The sequence below is a fragment of the Sciurus carolinensis genome, chromosome 16 (genome assembly GCF_902686445.1).
Source record: "Sciurus carolinensis chromosome 16, mSciCar1.2, whole genome shotgun sequence".
Lineage (NCBI taxonomy): Eukaryota > Metazoa > Chordata > Mammalia > Rodentia > Sciuridae > Sciurus > Sciurus carolinensis.
This window is the reverse complement of record NC_062228.1, coordinates 41,878,222-41,898,084: the sequence shown is the minus strand read 5'-3', so window position 1 is coordinate 41,898,084 and position 19,863 is coordinate 41,878,222. Positions and strand designations below refer to the sequence as shown.

Sequence of the window (19,863 nt, the reverse complement as noted above, 5' to 3'; positions counted from 1 at the left end):
CGCGGCGGGAGCAGCCGCCCAGCCCTCCCTGCGCAGTCTGTTCGCACCAAACCGCAGCTTCCTCGGGAGCCCTGAACCTGGTCCAGGACACAGAGAAGGAAGCTCTGGTGACATTCTAGACACGGGCGTCGAGCAGCGCTCTTGGCCCGCAGACGCTCCAGCTGCGGCTGGTGGAGCGTCTTCTGCCCATCCAGTCAGGGGTGCACAGGCCTGTGTGCTCCGAGGCGCGGGGTGGTCATACTGGCTGCCCCAGCACAGCTGGCACCTCCTTGCAGCTCCCAGGCTCTGCCTCTGCTCCTGAAGACGTTATCCTAGTTTGTGGTTTCTGTGTAAGGAGGATCCCAGGAGTCAGGCTCTGATGACCCTGCTGTTATTCCTTTGCCATGGCTTTGGGTCAAGGAAGAGCATTTGTCCCTCACTGCCTGGGAGCCAAGGGATGGCTGTCACCACTGGCTGTTCTGAGTAATGGAAATAAAGAAAAAAATCCAAATGCAGCTGACCTCTGGCCCTTCTTCTTTTTTGTTTCCCCCAGGGAGCGTGGCAGCCTCTTTCTCTGGGTCTCTCATTAGAATTTTAGAGAAGCTTCTTTGGCTACGAAGAGGCCAGTGTGGAGGTCTGAGAGGTTGTTGACTCTACATGAAAATTCAGGCATTTGGGGGCAATCTGTGTTTGGTGTCAAGACAAAATGGGAAACTAGATAACGTTTCTGTTCCAGATAGCTACAGATCCTCAAGTAAACAATTGAAGGTAAATATTTCTTGTGGATAAACAATGTCTTCTCTTAGCCCATAGGATATGTCATCCTCCAGTCCCCCACAGTGACTGGCATAGGCTGGCCTTCACAAAAGATTCTTCTTCTCCAGTGGTTGGGGAGACAAAGTAGGGACCCTTTGAATAACCAAAGTCTGAAACCAGCAGCCATCTCAGCTCACTTTCCCGGGTCACGGTGCTTGATTTACCTCCCAAATAGCATCAATTCTACCCAACACATCTTTCTACAGTAGGTGGGGCTGGGCGTAGGTGTTGCAGGGATAGAAACTCTGGTAGAAAAACAGCTACCAATTGTCAGCCAGGCCTGGACACCCACCCTCAAGAGTGTCTTCCTAGACTCTGAGGTATAGAGAGCTTACCATGGGTCAGGCAGGAGCTTGGGGACTTGTGGGAATAGAGCTGCCATTCAGGGATCCCAAACCAGACCAAGAATTAGCCTAGGGATTGGAGCGTTAGCTTCCCTGGGTCTGGGACTTCCCTTCCTGGACTTAAGAGAATGTCAGCACACGTCTTGTTCCTGGCAGGAAGTTGCTCTCAGCGGCCACCAATACCTTATTCTTTGTCTTGTTCCATGCAGGGCTACCTCCTAAGATCTCTAGACAACATCAGAGCCATCCAGAATGCGTCGCCAGGAATAAGCTCTTACTAGAGAGAGATTCTGGAGGGAACATTTCTCTGACTCTGGACCCCAGTTAGTGAGTTTAGCGGTTTTATCTAAATTACTGTTGTTACTGTGTAGTTTTCTCTAAGCAGGTACCCTTGACCATCTTCCTTAGATCAGGGTAAGGTTATGAAATAAAGCAGGAAAACTGTCTTGGGCTTTATGTTGGGCATTAAAGCTTTATCTTTGTAACTCCTTTATAGGTTTCCATGGATACTGACAACAAACCTTGTTTTGGTCTAATGTGAATTCTCACACTAATAAGGCAAGAGCTTCTTTTGACAAATACGCATGAAAATCATTCCTCTATTCTTAATTTTAAGGACACCCATTTGTGAATAGTCTAACAACTTGTGGCAATGAACAGGGTAAGATTTTACCCTATATAATAACCCAGAGTTTTCAGGATAGATAACTCCAAATCGAAGCCCCCACTAGAAATGAGATGTCTGCAGGGGGGCCCCAAGGAGCCGCCTCCTTTGGGTGGGTTTTGGGGAGCAGAAAAAGGGCCATCTGTGCCCTTATCACACATGAAACAAGACCACTTTATGGGGCTGCCTTGAGCTTTGTGGCTAAACACCTTTGTCTGCCTCTTAGAGTCAACCGAAGTGGGTCAGGTGTCGAGGCACACACCTGTAATCATAGCAACTTGGTTACAGATCGCAAGTTCAAAGCCAGCCTCAGCAACTTAGTGAGGCCCTAAGCAACTTAGCAAGACCCTGTCTCTAAATAAATAAATAAAATAAAGGGCCGAGAATGTGACTCAGGGTTAAGCAGTCCTGGGTTTAATTCCAGTACAAAAAACAAAACAAAAACAACTAAAACCATGGCCATCACATGGCCATGTCACTCTTCTTATAATACCATAGCAGCTGAGAAGTAAGGTTCAAGGTCAGTAGCTGCCCTCTCTGGCCGTGGGTTGTCCCTCTAGCTCTTTATTGTTTTGAAGCAAATGCCCTGCCTTCAACTGAAAACCCCCTGGCAGCTCCCATGTTATACATTCCACCTTGTCACCTACTTAGACACTCCAATATTGTGTCCTAGATTGTCTTTCTGGTTCAGTGCAACTGTTTAGCTGTCTCTGGAGTCAAGGAGGAGAACAGGGCCTGATGGAATGGGACCATCTTGGTAGACAGCATCCTCCAGGGACATAGGTCTCCTCTTGGGTAGTGGACAGGCTCTGCTGGGCTCAGTCAACTTCAAGTCTTCTCCTGGACAGGGCTTAGTGGACAGTTTGCTCCAGTTCTCACATATATACTTTGCCTGCCATCTTTCCAAATGCGTTAGTGGCTCTGTTCACACACACATGCATGAAACCAACCCAGCGCAAAAGGCCTATCACACCCTGAACCCCAGAGCCCAGGGCTGGGGGTCTGGAAGAGGTGAAGGAGGACCATGTCCAAATGCCCTCACTCCTGGGACTGTGGCAGTGTGTGCTAGGTGGTGATGGCCCACGCCGCTGCTTAGGGCCCAGTCCTCACCAGGATCCTCAGATCAGGAAGCTTTGGGATTTGGACTTGGAATAGATACTCAAGGCCCTATTTAGTGGCCAATCAAGTCCCAAGTAATCACCCAAGACAGACTACCTTCTCGTGGCTTCCTTGGTAGACTGAAAACAAAGTGCTGGAGCTGTGTATAATTTATAAAATATCCTTTATTTATTCTAAGGAACACAGTCAAGTAGTAGCTTTAAAAAAAAAAAAATAACGCACACACACTTTAAAAAAGATATTATTAGTGTTGTGACCTATATTTGAGCCCATGTGAGGGGACAGCAGCGGAAGATGCCTACTGTGGCTTTGCCTGGTTCTCTGCACTGGCATTAGTTTGGTGGGAAACAGCGTGGGCACAGCTCTGTCCAGTTGCTTTTGTTTAAGAATAATTAATTTTGAGGTTTGTGGAAGAGCAGAAGTTAACATTGATACTGCTGTTATTTCTTCAAAAGACTACTCCAGGAAGAGTAGAAATGCTTTAAGGAATGGATAATTTGTACTTACTGTTTATGGAGACGAGGCATATGAGAATGAGAGAATTACTCTGGGAACATAGTATTTCCCTACAAATTCAGAAACTCCCCAGTTGATGTTAAATGATACTTCATGGGTTGGGGGTGCAGCTCAGTGGTAGAGCACTTGCCAGGCATGCACAAGGCCTTGGGTTCAATTCCCAGCACCACATAAAATAAAACAACAAAATTGCATAAAATCATACCTTTTGATTTTACTTAATGGGTAAAGAGTGACATTTTAATAAGATAGTTACTCTCCTCCCCCTTTCTTTTTTTGAAAAGGCTCAAAAAGTCTGAGAATGTTAAAGAATCTCAACCCATCAGTACCCCTGCTATTATGCCAGAAAAATCCATAAACACACATGGCATTGAGCTGTTTTCATAAGACTTCCTTCCTAATAAACACAACACTTTCTCCTCCTCAGATGTGAGCCAAAATGCAGATGTGCCAGCAGTAGGCGTGTTGCTAAGCAGAGGAGAAGCCTAGCAAGTCTGTCCAGCAGATTAGATTGTGTAGTGGGATTCAGACAGGAAGCTGCTGGTCTCTGCTCCGGTGCTCCCAGGCAGGTCAAGTCTGGTAGACTTTATCAGGCATATAAAGGTCCTCATGGGTTAGAACATAGGGGCTTTGAAGAAAAATACAAAAAGCTTCATTAAAATGGGGGGGCCTGTATGACATATTTAGACTCCTCCCCTTGGCTCTTCAGATCCAGTTTGCTTAGGCAATCTGTAGTTCTCATGTTGGCTGCACGGTTGTCCCCCTGGTGGGCCTAATCCACGGCCTGCCACCTTCTTATGTGGTTGTATGGAATTCTAAAGAGAATATCACCTCCAACCAAAAGAGATTGAGAGAGGAAAATCCCAAACATTTAAGACTAGGTTCAAAAGCTCCCAGAAACCTTCTGTCTGCCTTTCCCTGTTTGCATCTGGTTAGGGGCTGTGAATCGGAATTCAGAATCTGTGTTGCCCAGAGGGGACAGGCAGAAGCAGCTAAGAAATACCCAAATGCAATAAATAACACCCAGCTCAGGCCCCCGCCCCTCCCCCAGCTACCACTGCTGGTTATTCCTGGATTTGAACTAAAGGACCTGAGGGAGGAATTCCACCCCCAAACCTCCCTGCACAACATCAAATGTGGGAACCCGGCTGCTGCTTCTGCACAGGATGGAGCCTCAGTCTTTTGCTTTATAGCATCATTTATGGCATGAACTAGAACGTAATGTGTTTACACAAACACACGGCAATTGTACATCAGCATCTTTACAATATTAAAGGAGTCATGTACAAGTCTACAGGCATTATACACAGGGCAGTGCCAACTGGGCACCCCACCCACCAGATCTCTGCAGTTTCTCCACTCAGGAGGAGCCAGCACATGGGGAAGTGTGACAAGGCCAGGGGTGTCCATCTTTGGGCCTGTCTGGGAGGCAGCAGGTTTGTGAGGACCTCTCAGGGTCAGTCCTCATTGGAACCTGGGGTCAAGAGCACTAGATACACCCATGCCCAGGTCTCACAGGCAGGCTAGCATTACGAGTTTAATTAAAACTCAATGTGCATATTAGTGTGGAAAAACTGGAGCTGGGGGTGGCTCCCTGAGCTGGGGACCCAGAGGATGCTGCTGACAGATGGGCCTCTTTGTGATGAGGCCCATTCCTGAGGTAAGGTGCAGCCCCATGGCTGGTCTGGATGGTGAGAGACTTCTCAAGGGACCCAGGTGAGTACATGCAGATGGGATTGGAAGCCCCTGGGCACGAGTAGGTCAGGTGACCCACCAAATACAGCTTGAGCCCTGGACAGCAGCAAAGGAGAGGGTCTAAATGGGTACAGAGCCACCCAGCCCCCACAGCCCTCCTCCCAAAAGCCTGCCCCTTGGGGGCCCTGCTTCAGCTCCTGTAGCATTGTCCTCTCCGCATCTGTCCCCAGAACCCCAGCTGGGCCTGAGCACCCTGCAGCTCATCCACCATACAGGCTTGCTGCACGTCCAACTGAGAACTGAGCACCAGATAAAGAAGGCTTGGTCCTTGTTGGCCTCTTTGACTTGTGCAGTGACAGTTACTTCCATTTTAAATACTGTAGAAAAATAAGCCATCTCTGAAGCAAGGAGACCTGTCAGAGTCTGCCGTGAGTGGAGAAGGAGAATCAGCTGCTCTGGAGTGGCTGGGGATGCCTCTGCTAACCCTGCCTCGGCAGGTCCCTGAGCCTCAGAGGACACTGTACCGGGCTGGGAAGCAAGGGGCTCGGAGAGCGGGCAGTGGAGTTCCAGCCACAGCATCTCCAGGTCACATCAACAGTCCTTTGGTGGGCATGCCTCCAGCATCCCACATTCTGTTGCCACGACACCTGGGGCCCTGGTGCTCCCTGGGAGGAAGCCCTCCAGCCCCACCCTCAGTCTCATGCCCACTGCTAAGCACACAGGCAGGACTCCCCAGAACTGTTTCCAGGTCCCTGGGGGTGACCCAGGGCTGAGAGGCCTCAGATGAGCACTGAGGCAGAGCCTAGTCCAGGGGCTCCTGCTTTATCCGGACAGCAGTCGGGGTGGGCTGCGGTCGCCGCTCCTCCCGGCAAAGCACATACTCGCTGAACTGGGAAGAGTCCACGCCACCCCCGCAGGATGCAGCCACGCTGAAACCCCTCTGGAACAGCCTCTCCAGGACCTGCCAGGGAAGAAACAGGAGTCAGTAGTACCCAGCTGCCTGGCCTGGCCGGCAGTCAGATATCAGCCAGCGCGAGCTACCTTCTCTGGCTAAGATCTGTCTCACTCACTGACAAAGGTCCCAGCTGTACCATCAGCTGGGCACCGCAACAGGAGGGACAGACACAGTCGAGCCCAGGGAACCCTCCAGTTATCCCACCTGGGTGGGCTGCTCCACCCAGGCTCTGCCGCTGCTCTTGGAGGTACACAGCTTTTCTTTGGAGAAGAAAAAAGATCCTTTGGCCCCTTCCCTTCTCTAGGGTGTAATCTGCCCCTCTCCCCCCACACGAGGCCCCAGGCACCCTCTCCTGCCCCAATAATGGACAGCCCCTGCCCCCTGCCTCTGGGCAGCCACCTGCTTCCTGGAGCTGTGAGTCCCAGATGGTTTGAGGCCTGGGGGCTCATCAGCTCAAAGGAGCTCTTGGGGGAAAGAAAGAGAGGGGAGTCCTTTCAGCCTGTGAGTCTCTGCAGGCCTGTGTCCTGTGGGTCTGTGCCTCTGTGAGGGTGGGTTCCAGTCACTGACATCTGTGTCCTGTAACTACCAAGTTCTGATGGCAGCCTGCAGAATGTGTGCGTGGGAGGCTCTTTTGCCCACAAAGTCTATTCGGCCCTAACCCTGAAATACAAGCCTGCTCTTGGGTCCAGAAAGAGCTGTTGGAAAACAGAACGCCCCCACTCCATTTGGGTTTCTCAATCCTTATACCCAATCTGGGAAAAGCCAGTTCAGAAATGATCTGGGAGGCTGCTGGGTGCCAGGGTGGCTCCCAGGTCAGCAGGATGAGGAAGGGACTCCACCTCTGTCCCACCTCTCCTGGTGCTTGGGTTTCATTTAAATCTAAAGTCATACTCTGGGTGTCAAATGACACATACTTGGTTGAAAATACTCTGGGCCGTTTTTATAGAACATCCTTTTGGGGGGGAAAAAGTAGAGATCAATTTTTTTTAAGTCCATCCCCCGGGGCGCCATCATTTAATTATGAGCGAGACATAAATTATGCATCGACACATTGTTGCCTTTTCTGTAAGATGGCACACAGGGCTTCGCCATTTCAGGGGCTGCGCCTCCCTCGGTCTCGCTCTGCCGCCCCAGGGCTTCGGTTGGCGGCGGGAGGTGGGGCGGGCTGCCCTCACCTGCACGGAGTTGAGGCGGCAGTAGCCGTTGAGCGGGAAGCGGATGACATGCGTGGGGTCCTGGTTCCAGCCGGCGTTAACGGAGTTGCACATGACGTCCCCGGTCTCAGGGAAGACCTCTTCGATGAGAGCCTTCTCTCCGCTGAGCGCGATGCGCTCCCCCAGGTCAGGCGTGACGCGCACCACCAGGCAGTCGCAGGCCCGGCTGCGGCGACGCTGCTCCTGCTCCTGCTGCCAACGCTCCAGCTCGCGCACCATGGGCTGCAGCTGGTAGTATCGTGCCTCTTCATAGAGCAGGCTGAAGTCCTGTGGACATGCGCACAAGGGGTCGGACACGTGCACACAGGGTAGGGGGAGGCGGTCAGTCCTTTCCAAACCCAGGGGCCCTCCTCTCACAGTTCTGCAGGAACTGCGACCCACAGGCTTAGTGTGGATTGGGATGGTCGTCCTTATTGTACAGAGGGCAAATGAGGCTCGGATGCAGATGCGCAGGCATGGGGAGTCTAGCTGCTGGGCTGGCGTGCACCTGTGCCAGACTCCCTCCCTGCACCCTTCCTTCTGGCCTTCAGTGGTGGGCAACTTCATCCCCCTGGGGCTAAGAAGCCTCATGAAAAGACCTGGAGGCTACACTCACACTTGAGCAGTGGGAGTCTATGTCTATACCTGAGGACCAGGTGCCTTCTTAGAATCCTACCCAGAAAAGACATCCGGCTAGACGCAGGGCACCTCTCCCTCACCTACTGTGGAGGAACCCACATTCCAGTTAGCAGGTCAAAAGTTAATCTCCAGGAAGACCTGCATGAGTTGGATTTTCAGCTTCATCTTCTATAGCCCCAAGACCTATAAACCTGTTACTGACCTTCTCTGGGTCTCAGTTTCTCCGTCAATAAAATGGGTATAAACACACATCTTAGAGAAGGAGATGAGAATTAAAGGAGATAAAACCTAGCAAATGCCTGGCCCTGACTTTGCCTGAGCAAGCACAGAGTATGATGAGGTGGCTGTGAAGATGAAGCCCGCCCCTCACCAGGCAGCTCACTCCCTAGCTGGGTGAACTCACACCAACTACTTCTCAGATCCTGATATTATTCCTATGCACCCATATCAGCCCCAGCCCCAAGTGGCCTGGGCCCATGACTCACTCTACTCATTGGGGTTCAGTGTAGAGGTGACTGGTGAGCTTGAAGACCCCTAGAGGAAAGGCAAGGAAGCCCAACCCTAAAAGCAGGGCCAATCCCATGAGCCCTAAGTCCCTTTCACCTCCCTGGCCTTTGGAACTGCCCCAGAAGAGTCCTAAGTCTTAACCCCTCTTTTATCACAGGTTAGGGACTCTTCCTGCCTCCACACAAAGACTCCTCAGGGATCCACCTCCTGGGGTTTAATATGACATCTGTAAGCCAAAGAATCCCATCTTTCTTCATAGCCCAAAATGTCTCCGACTGACTCTACCAGCTCTTCCCCTAAGGAATGGGGTAACACATGTCCCCAACTTTTCAATGCCTGAGTTTGTATTCATCAACTCAGGACTCAGGACACAAGCTGGGAGGCACCCAGCTCAGCACTGGAAGGGCTCAGTGCTAAGCCAATTCACCCCCATGTCTATTTGCGGCCTTTCCCTAAGTGTCAGTCGCCACCTTGCTCTATCTTCTACCTCTACCCTGGTCCAAGGCCTTCAGCAAATCTCTCTGGGGAAGTGGCCTCATCCACAACTGGCCTCCCATTCCCACCCACTCTCCCTGCATCCCACTTGACCAGGGTCATCTTTTCAGCTGATCAGTCTGCTGGCCCTTCCCCTACGCACAACCCTTCCCATGTATGCAGGGTCAAGGCCAAATACCAAGCCGCTCACCAAGACCCTGCCATCAAACAGCAGCCTCCCTTCCTACCCTTCCTCTTCCAGTGCACAAGGCCCTGGGCTTGACCCCTCTCTCTACTGCTGGGATGTATCAAGCCCATTGCCACTTTCAGTCCCTCACCAAGGCCTTCACATCTGGCTGCCTGGTTCCTTCGTCACCACCCATTTCTTCCAAACCCACCTGGGCCAGGTTCCCGGTTTGCTCTCACAACACTCTTCTCTGAAACATTTTGCTCCATGAAATCCAAGTTCAATGTCTATCTTTCCACTAGACTGGATGCTCACAGGTGGGGCCTGTGGATTCCTTTTGTGCCACTGTATTTTCAGCTCAAGCTCAGTCACTCAGTAACTCAGTGGCACTCAGTAACTGAGTTGGGTGAAGGACAAAAGAGATCGAGGGCTACTGGTCCTCTGGGTAGATAAAGGAAGGAAATAAGGGAAGGAAGAACAGATAGGTCTGAGTTTCCTTCCTCCCATGATTCCTGGTGGTTGGAGGGGCTGGGCAGGATGAGGTGAACCTGGACAGGCTTATCCTGAGACCTGGGGCAACAGTTGTCTATCTGGATCATCAAGGTTTTCCCTCTGGAAATTGCCAACCAGGAAGATTTATGAACCTCTAACTCCTGTCACTCAAGCACGCAGTGGTCCTTAAATGCAACGAACATTACACTGGGGTAAGTGCTGCAGCCTAATTGTTGTTACACCCCGATAAATAAGCTAAAAATGTGAGAAAACAAAATTAGTTCAGAAAAACTGATTTAGCCCTTGGCTTCATCATTTAACTTTTTATGGTTGTCATGACAACCACGGGGTCCATTTATTAAGTCACAGCGTCCCCTGTGTAATGCCACAGCACAGACCATGCAAGGGAATTGCTGGTTGTGGACTTACCTTGAAGTCATCTGGGAGCAGCAGTTTTGATGTCCTCAGGAAGCTCAGGACATAGCGGAAAATCTCCCCATCCCGGTCGATGAAATAATGTTGCTTCAAACTGTCCAGGACGATGGGTTCAGTGCCATTGAAGAGCCGGCTTATTCTGGAAGTGACAGATAAGGTGGGGTGTGGGAAGGAGGGCATTCCCTACCCTGCCCCCACTCCTCAGGGCCCACCCTGTTGTGGGGGTGAAGGGCTTTGTGGGGCCATGCCAGGCCTGACAGTCATCTGCACACACCTGAGGCATCCAGGCCACCGTCACACAGGACAATGAGGCAGCTACATGCACGCCACAAGTCTCACTTACACCCATAATCCATAGTCAAAGAGGGACACACCCATCTGTATATGCTAGCCCACTGACACGTCACAGGCCTGAAGAACTATAGCAAGACACATAAACCAGGTGGTCACAGAGCTAGTACACATATCCTCGCCAGACAGACCCACCCAGAGAATGCACACTGACTATCTGATACCCCACCAACAGCCACACACCTGGTGGACACATGTAAGCCATCCAACAGTCACTGGGGACCCATACCCTCCTCACCCAGCCCAGGTCAATGAGCTTCAGACGCAGCACATTCAGGCAACAGGCAAGGGGTCACAGGTCCCTTCCCTTGCAACACACAGATCTCCAGGTAAAAACATGTATACCAACCAACACAAGTCACTCTGAAACACAAAATCACAGACATCCCATGGCTTCTTGCTTAGGAAGCCACAGAGGAAACAGAAGAGGTGGAAGGGACAGCCTGTGTGCACGTGTACCCCAGCCCCACACAGACCATAGTATGTAAGCATATGTCCACGCCACAGCACAGACACTCGTACATGCCAGAGCAGAGCGTGTGCACACCTGTTGGGGGCGGGGATTAGGAAGAAGACAGGTGCTGGCACCCTGTCCTTGGAAGAGAAGTGGCTCTAACAAACACAGGACATGTAACAGGTTCTTGCAGAATCCCTGGACTGTCCCTGTCCATTCTAGGAAGGAAGAATGAACCTCAGAGCCAGGGTGGGTGCCTCCCCAACGCCTGGAGCAGCAGACCCCAGGCTGAGCTATGGAAAGTCAGGAGTCCCAAGGATGGTTGGGGGCAGCCAAGAACTTGGCTCAGAGGAGGGAGGCTGACAGCATCTCCCCGATGACCCCAGACCTCCTTTAGTGACAGGGCCACATACTGGGACCCCTCTAGACCCTGCCAGGGCAACAGCTGGCGTGCAAGCCTGGAGAAGGGTGGCTCAACCTGGGACTGCAGCCTAGCTGGCATGGCTGGGGCATGCACCAGCCTGTGCTCCTCCAGGGATGCCCCTCTGTCCCCACAGCAGCCCACCTCTCTATCTACTCCCAACCTCTCCAAGGTCCTGACTGTCACTGCCAGTGTGTACCTGGGGAACACTAGCTAGGCAAGAGTTGAGGGGCTTAGGCCCCCAAAGCCCCTCTCAGGGCCTCCCATCCACACCATCCAATGCTCCAGTGGCCTGGCATCAGCCAAAAGGTTCCACCCACGTTCAGAGCAGCTGCGCAGTCCCCTGTTCTTGCTGTAGGTATGTGGTCTGGCCTCTGTCCCAGTGGAGCAGCACAGAAGGGCAAGGACACTTCGTGGATAGACGTGAGTGGGTCAGAGACCACAGACAGGGGTGTGGAGGGCTGAGCCTGTGGAGCCAGAGCTTCAGCCACCCAGATACTACTCCTTTCAGGGCTCCAAAGGCCACCGAGCCCAAACCTGGTGACAGTAGTCCTGTGGGACACAGCCCATGCTGGAAAACCTCGTGAGTTTCATGGCTCATCCCAGTATTCAAAGTGTCCAATGGCCTGGAGCTTGGACATTCAGCTGTCAGAGTTGAGGGTCCCTTGCATCCCTGGAGACAAGTGACTGAGCCAGGCAGCTAGGTGCCATGGGCAGAGGTTGGCAGACAGCTGAAGGTCCACAAAAGGCATAAGCAGGAAGAGGTTAAGAGCCACATCCACAGGTGAGTCAGCAAATCCAAAGCCTTGGTCTCCCTGGGAATGTTCCACACCCTTCCCGGCTGAGCTCAGCCGCTCGATGCAGCAGCAACGTGCTGGGCCTGGCTGAGATCCAAATCCCTCTGACGTCAGGGCTGGCTGAGGCTGTAGATCATCCTGTTGGTCTAGAGGGCTCCTAATCCACCCACGTTCCAGGGCTGGCTAGGTTCTAGGTTGGTCTATTGATCCAAGGCCGGGAGGTTTTCGACCTGCCTTGTTTTAGAGCTGGCTGGTTCTAGATCTTTCCACAGTTCAGCATCTCTTCCTGGACCGACTGGCAGCAGTGCATCTCATAGCACAAAGGCCTTTCATACTCTGGGCATCCAAGCCTACCAAGGATGCAAGCAGGTTGAGGGAGGGTCAGGACAATCACTGTGAAGGAACCCTCTGCCACTTGCAGGGTCTTAAGAGTGAGCTCCCACCATGACCTCCTGGTTCTGTAGGTGGCTCCATGTATGTGTCCATGTGGAAACTAGCCCCAGGTCACCCTGAGGGAGGCTGCAGGGTATGGGGAGCCAACTTGAGAAGTCCTCGGTGGAGAAAGCTGGTAAGTTCACACTGCGGCAGCTGGGACCCTCTGGGGCAGAAAAGGACTGTCCACCCCCAGCCCCTGGTGTGCAGAGGGAAGCATCGTATTGTCTTCATTTTCTTTTTCCTCCCCTTTTAAAAAAAGCTTTGGGTCCAAGTTCCTGGATGTTTCAGCCCAAGGTTGTATTGTCCCAGAGCTCCTAGCTATCTCCATTTGTTGTTCTCCACAGCCAGATGGACACCAGCAGGGAGCTATGATGGCAGCAGACAAGTGACATCCAGCAGGCAGGACACAGGGGAGAAGCAGACCTAGGAAGTCTACCCCCAGCCTCAGGCAGCTGTGTCTCTGGGTAAGGACCAATGACTGCTCCTGGGAGGACCAGCGGAGGCACCCAGCACCAGGCCCTCCAGCACCCAGGTCATCCTAACCCGTCAGAACCAGAATCCTGAGCATAGTGCTATGGGCACAGGGACCCCCACAGCTCTGCCCATGGCATGACATTTCTGATATCCAGAAACTACCACTAAGAATCAGCACTCTTAATTCTCCATGTGCAGGTGACCGTCAGTGACACAGCATGAGGGAATAGATCTTTGTTCCAAAATTGTTGAAAAAAAGTTTTAAATTATAATAATTCACTGAAAGAAGGATGAGAGAGATCTGAGAGGCCCTTGCCAACACAGCTCTGCAATCTACTTCTCAGGCCTGGCCTCACCCCTGTCCCCTGGCTGTCCTACAGGTCTCACTAGCCCCTGGCCTCTAGGCCGGAGCTTCAGTCCTGGGGAGCAGCTCTACTTCAAACCAGAAGCCATTCAGGCAGAACAACAGACTCATCTCGACCCCAGCCCTGGGAAAGATTGCTGACTCCTCCCCCCCGGGGCACATCCTGCCAGTCAAGGGTTCCATATACCAGATCGCGGGGCCACAAGGGCCTCAGTTCCCCAGCCAGGGAGCAAGGATGAACCACACTGTGGGTCTGAGAAGCAAAGGCCACCCCTGCCCTCCCTGTTCCCAGGTAGCAGTGGGGAGATGAAGAGGAGGCCCTCCTCCCCTTCCCCCAGGTCTGGACGCAATTGCTCCAGAAAGCCAAATGTCTGACTTCTGGAAACACTCTTCCGGGAGGGTTGTGGGCAAAGATTTTATGAATTTCACTCACAAACATCGTCAGCCGATTAAGGGATGATCTATTTCATACAATTCGGGAATGCCGCAGAAGGCAAAACTCAAATTAAATAAGCAGAATCCATCTCCTACCCAAGACAGGGCTCTGCCAGCCAGCATGTAGGCCCATGCCACTGACCTGGTCTCAAGGCGGCTGCTCTCCCAGCTCCAAATGCATAAGGGCCCCATGCCTGGCCTCTGCCAAGCTGGGGGCATGAAGCCCCAACTACCATCTGTTCCCCACAGTCCCCAAATTCTGAACTGGACACAGCAACCATCTCCAGTGTTCTGCCCTCCTTCAGGGGCCATTCCGCCTGGCCCTCAATAAGCTCCAAAAGCAGCTACCTCCACACCCTGTAACCCTCCCTGCTCTCAGCAACCACACCCGAGATGAGGCAGCCTGACACCGAGCTCCCCAGAGATGATCCCTCAGTATCTAGGGAATTAATTAACTCCTCTTCTTATTTTAAATGTATAAAATCAGGGCGATGCCCGGAAGCCTTGGCCCTCCCACTGCTCAGCCCTCGGCAGCCCCAGAGAACTGTGGCCGCCTCACTGTGCCAGAAGCAAACGGCAAGCAGCAGGCCATGCCACCTCCTGTAGATACTCACAGAGATGCAGCCCACCTCTGGTCAGCCTGCTGCTGTGCCAATGGGGAAATCAGGTCCACCCAGCGAGGGAAACACCCAAGAGGCAAGAGCACAGGAGTCAGGGGCATCCTGTGCCTCACTCAGGTGGGCTCAGGACAGCCTGAGTGTCAGCAGTTTAGGAGGCTCCCTTCTGGGAGAAGCCTGCAAGCCCCGACCAGGGGCCTGGTCACAGATACTTTACCCATATGGGGGCATGAGGTTCACGATCAGTCTTTGCCTCAAATATTCCTGAATGACCTAGAATTCCTAATCAGTCACTGACATCCAGCTCGGAGGGAAGCCTGCTGCTAGCCCTTAGGGTCCAGCAGTGGCCAGCCAAACAGACAAAGAGGGCAAGCTACAGCTCCTCCTCCTTATGTACTTTCCCAAAGGCAAAAACGGGAAATAGGATCGAACACCTCTATGCACACAGGACCCAAGGATGTACTTAGTATCCCTTGCTCACAAACAAGGAAGACCTCAGTCTCACTCAAGATCTGAAGGTACGTGAGACTCCCCAGTCAGCTGCTGGCCAGGCTCAGCTGAGGTGAGCTCTGAATAAGTCAAGCCTGTGTTAGATCAGGCAACCTCACACAACCAAGGCCGCCGTACAGGGTCACAATCCCTAATCCAGCCAGTCTTGGACATGCAGACTATGCCTCCCAAGCCCTAGCTCCCCGTGTCTGCATGAGGCAGAACACCCTGAAGAGCCCTGTAGGGGGCTGGCAGGGAAGTGCCATCACAAGATAGAAATGCCTGGCATTCTGAAAAGTTCAGTCTTACCTGGAATCGGGGTACTTGGTAAGTGTGGCCAAGCTGCTGGTGTACATGTGGCCGCCCACATCGATATGCACAGGTGCATTGGACTTGGTTAGCTGAGCTGGCAGTGGGATCCCCTGGGCAGCCAGGGGAGACACAGGCGACCGGGTGAGAGACAGCCGGGACATATTTCCTCCCTCCTAGAAATAGAAATAAAGCGAAAACCAAGAGTTTCTAAATGACACAGACATACACTCCCTTTATTGCAAGTGTGATCACAGATCTAATCAGATCACTTCTGCTTGTGCCTGATCACATATTCCGCTGACAAATTACGGCCACCACTGTAATTAAGTGTATTTGCATCATTTTCTTCAAAGGACCAGAGGGAAAAAGAAAGATGCTTATTAGCAATAAGAAATCAAGAAAAAAAATTTTCAAGGTGTCAGCCTCCAGGGGCATAAAACAAACTGCAAAATTCTAATTAAAGGTCGCGGGCTTATGTGTTAGATGTGAAATATCCCTTGACAAACGAATCACCAATTTGTGAATTGGGATTCAGGGGTTTTTGCAAGTTTGTCTCAGTAACGAGACACCTCTAAATTAGTGACTTCCTCAGCACCTAAGGCGCTGAGTTTTATACATGTAGTAAATTTCACATCAAATTAAGAGCATTTTTGTTTCAAAAAATACATAATTGTACAGTCAGTCAACAGCCATCTCTGGAGTGCCAGGGCCCTGAGGAAGGGCAGCCAGTGAGCAGGCACCCTGGAAAAAGGCAAAGAGGGGGCCACCAGAACAGACCCAGCCCACCCTACAGGCTCACCGCGGTGCCGGTACTGCCGTGTGCGTGAAGTGAGGACCCACTCGGCCGCTCCTTCCGGTGAGGCATCTAGGCTTCCATGGCTGCCCAGAGTATCTGTGGGAATCGGGGACAAAATCAGAGTCATGGGCACCCAATTCCCCCTGGAGTCAAAGATGCTTAGCGTCTCTGGGACCCCACACATACCAGACAGCCCCCCATATTCCACCTGCCACTATCCTGTCTTCACACTCGTAAGCAGGCCTCCTGGGCATAGATTACACATACACATACACACACACACACACACACACACACACACACACGAGTATGTGTGCGCACACACACACACTCACATGTGTTTTCTGGGCAGCTCCATGTCTGCTAATTCAGCTAATGACAGTACTGAAACATATGCTCACCATTATTGCCCCGAAATGTTTCAGAACAAATCTGATTTTCCTGGTATTTTGGTTTAGAGCCATGTTACCAAGCGTGTCTCCTCTTGCATTCGCCGGGAACCTTGTGGACTGCAGCACAGGAAGGATCCCCCACCCTCCATGGGCCGGGGAGCTCAGGAGCTCTCTCCACTGTATTAAGATGCAGTTTGCAACTGGCTGGACCCAGGGAAGCCTCTTTCAGCAGAAGCCAGGATACAGGATAAGGGAAAGTCACTTGGGAAAGCCACCTCTCCCCTATGGCTCCCAATAGCAGAGAAAACCTGTCTTTGTTTGCTAATCTGCACCTCCCAGTTTCTCAGCAGACCCCCACCGTGGTGTTTTCTATGCCTAATGTATTCCAGACCCCCTCAGGATTACATGCCCCCAAGGCATTAGAGAGCTGGCCAGACAGCAATCAGCAAATGGACTCTTTTTCTGCCTCCTCCCCAGAGCTACTAAGCCACTTTTCTCTGTGCCACAGCTACCTGAAATAAGATTGTCCCTCAGTCCCAAGAAGCCACCCCCAGGGCACTTTGCAGGCTTCATGCAGGAGAGGTGGGGAAGGGCAGGTTTCTGCAGCTCCTTCCACTGACTTGGGGCTGTCTCAAGGGGAGGGAAGGGAGCTTTGCACACTGAAAACACACACACACACACACACACACACACACACAAGCTTCCACACACCTAACCTGCACTTCTCTCTCATAGGTTTAACCCTTGGAGAGAAACCAAATGAAATCCTGGGGACCCGAGGGGCTGCTTTTCCCTGTTAAACTCTGGCTTCTAAATGTGTGCCTTGAAACTCAACACTGAATTTTAAAACATGGACAGAGGTCCAATGAGAATCGAATTCTGCAAATTTAAGTAAGGTTACTCTCCTGTGATTAGCTCTGCCCTGAGTGCCCTGGCAAATTCCCTGACCTGAAACTGGGGTGGGGGTAGAGGGTTATGCCCTCACTGGGAGCTGGCTGCCCCATCTGCTACTTTTGGCATTCCTGAGTTCCTGAAAGCTTAAAAAAGAAAACCAGGTCACTTATCTCAAGGAAGTTCTGAGAAACCAAAACAGACCTCAGGAATGAATTATTCTGCCCTAGGAGGCTCTGCTGGGGGAGGAGTCAGAAGGGAAGACACTGCTGAGGATAAACTGAACGGGAAGGAATTCCAACTGAAATTCTATCCAAGCGGACGCACAATGTTTCCCTACCACCAAGACATAACTCGAAAGTGACAGTTAACACTAAGCACCCATCACCTGAACTGCTCCATCCTGCTCTCACACAGCCTCTTTCCCATCAAAAGCACAATCTGATGTTCAGGGCAAATGAGAAACTCACCATTGGAAGCCCCAGGCGTTCGTTACGCCTTGACCCGAATCTCCACTGCTCCCTTGGACAAACGCATCTGTGCTGGACAACGACCCTTTTTCCCGAGACCACTGCTGAGGTCAGAAGCATAAAAGTGGTTGCAGTTAAGAAACACAAGTGCACTCCACCAACACCAGCATCAAAATCACTACCCAGTCACAGCGCTCCCCGCTGTCGCTGTCCTAAGACTCAAGGCCAAGCAGCCTGTTGCAGGGGCCTCAGCAGCAATGTGCGAGAGGGCCCGTGGGTTTGCAAACTAGCCCAGTATGGACCCGCTTCTCCAAGCTGCGGCGGGAGACCCGGGTCCCGCGCCCGCCCGCAGCTGAGCCCCGCCCGCCCGAGCAGAGGGAAGTGAGCAGAATGCCACGCTCATTTACACACAAAATGATTTTGTGTCCCATTGTGCTCGCAGTTGTTCAGCTCTCTGGGGGTGATTAAACTGGCTGAGCTGCGGCAGCTTGAGACGATTTCACTAAATCGCTTCTTCGTGAAGTCGCTTCTTTGCTAAGCTGTTATTTTAACCATAAAAGGTAAACAGAAGGCGCCTCGCAAGCTCCCTTCAGCTCCACGCCCCGGGCTCTGGCCCGGGGCACTAGTGCCAGTGGCCTACAGAATTGTCCAGTGGGTGGACCCAGAGGAAGGCTGGCGGGCCACCTGGTGCACGCCAGCCCAGCCGCCCAACCCGCGGCCGGTGTGAACTTCGGGGCGACGGGAGCCGGCTGGGCTAATGCTCCCGGCGCCGCGGGGCGGGGTGGCCTCGGCACCCGAAGCGCCAGGCTGGAAAGGGAGGGGTGTGTGGCGGGGGCGGGGACAAAGTTAAATCAAGAGGCAGACACTTCGAGACCACAGATGGGAAGCTCGCCTAATTAAGGACGTAAAAGCGCTTTTGTTCTCAAAGTTTATTGTTGCCGGGATTAAAAAAAATTAATTGAAACTAATGCTGTTATTCACTCGTGCAGTTAAATTCCTTCATGCACATTTGAGACATGGAGTGAAAACTTGAAGCTTTATCTTTCTGCAGTCGGGGGCTTCGTGAGGACAGAAAGGCGCTGGTGCGGAGGCGGGGGTGTGGGGATGTTGCGGGTGTTTGCCCAGCGTGCGCGTCTAGGTCGGGAAGGTGCTGATGGGCAGAAAGGACCGGATCGGGTCTCAGCCCGGCCCTCACCCAGTCTCACACCCCGCGCGCCTGGAACGACCACCAGTGCGTCAGCCCCTCCCGCCTGGTTTCGGACTCCGGGGGTGGGCGTCAGAGGACGCACATCTGTCCCGTTAGAGACTTTTTCTTTCTCTGATCTGGGCGCCAAGCTAGGGCCTGTGCGCCCCGAAGCCCCAGCTGTGTGAGTCGGTCTCTGACCCCGGAAACTCGCCGGTTCTGCAGGGCATTCGGCCTTGTTCTGGGACCAGAGTGTGGGGACCTGCAAGCGCGCACACGCGCGCACACACACACACACACACACACACACACACACACAGCGCGGCAGGAAGCTCCGATCCCGCCCGCGTGGGGAGGGTCCACCCGCGGCCAGGACCAGCCCACGTGGGAAACCCCCCCTCGCGCCAGGCCTTTGTGCTGGGCGCCCCCGCGCCGCCAGCCCCCGCCGCCCAGCAGAGGGACAAAGCAGCTGCCCCCGCCCACGTCCGGACCCTGCCCGGGAGACTTTCTCGGTATCGCACCCACTTTGGGGACAGGGGTGCGCGGCGCTAAGCGTTGGCCTCCCGCGCTGGGCTTACCTCGGAGCCGGAGCGGCGGATCGGGCTCGGACGCAGCCCCCGCCCCCCGCTGCCGCCGGTCTCGGGTGCCCGGCGCAGCCTCGCCGCCTATGCTCGCTGCGCGGGTCGCTCCGGTCTCGTCCTGGAGTTACTTTCTCTCTCGCCCCCAACCCTCCCCCCACCCACCCCTCCCGCCCCGGCCCCCGCTTCGCGCGGCCCCTCGCGGCGCGGCGCGCCGGGGCCTCCCTCCCCGCCCTCCCCTCGCCTCCTCCCCTCTTCGCGGCCGCCGCCGCCGCCGCCGCCTCCTCCTCCTCTTCGCGCCGCTCTCCGGCTGCCCTCCCGCCGCTCCCACCTCCTCTCCTCCCTCCTCTCTCTCCAGCGGCCTCCCCCGATTGCTAGAGAGAAAACCA

The 19,863-nt window shown here is 53.2% G+C and overlaps 1 protein-coding gene across 2 annotated transcripts; it reads right to left on the bottom strand.

The window, feature by feature from the left end:
• Positions 1 to 3,066: 3,066 nt before the first annotated feature.
• Kctd15 (potassium channel tetramerization domain containing 15) lies at positions 3,067 to 19,615 on the bottom strand. 2 transcript variants are annotated; one of them, XM_047529896.1, is made up of 7 exons: positions 19,475 to 19,615; positions 17,714 to 17,817; positions 15,964 to 16,056; positions 15,162 to 15,337; positions 10,010 to 10,154; positions 7,264 to 7,569; positions 3,067 to 6,094 (listed from the first exon to the last, which is right to left on the bottom strand). In XM_047529896.1, the coding sequence occupies exons 3-7, from the start codon at positions 16,027 to 16,029 to the stop codon at positions 5,936 to 5,938; spliced, it is 852 nt and encodes a 283-aa protein (XP_047385852.1). In that variant the 5' UTR covers positions 16,030 to 16,056; positions 17,714 to 17,817; positions 19,475 to 19,615; the 3' UTR covers positions 3,067 to 5,935. The 2 variants fall into 2 exon arrangements, with proteins under 2 accessions (XP_047385852.1, XP_047385853.1); XM_047529897.1 differs by having other exon boundaries at positions 17,714 to 17,814.
• Positions 19,616 to 19,863: the final 248 nt, after the last annotated feature.

Coding starts and splice junctions, on each gene's coding strand:
- Kctd15 (XM_047529896.1), bottom strand. CDS start 16,029: ATGCCTCACCGGAAGGAGCGGCCGAGTGGGTCCTCACTTCACGCACAC. Junction 10,155..15,161: donor ACCAAGTACCCCGATTCCAG/GTAAGACTGAAC, acceptor TGTCACTTCCAG/AATAAGCCGGCTCTTCAATG. Junction 6,095..7,263: donor GCCGCCTCAACTCCGTGCAG/GTGAGGGCAGCC, acceptor CTTCCCTGGCAG/GTCCTGGAGAGGCTGTTCCA.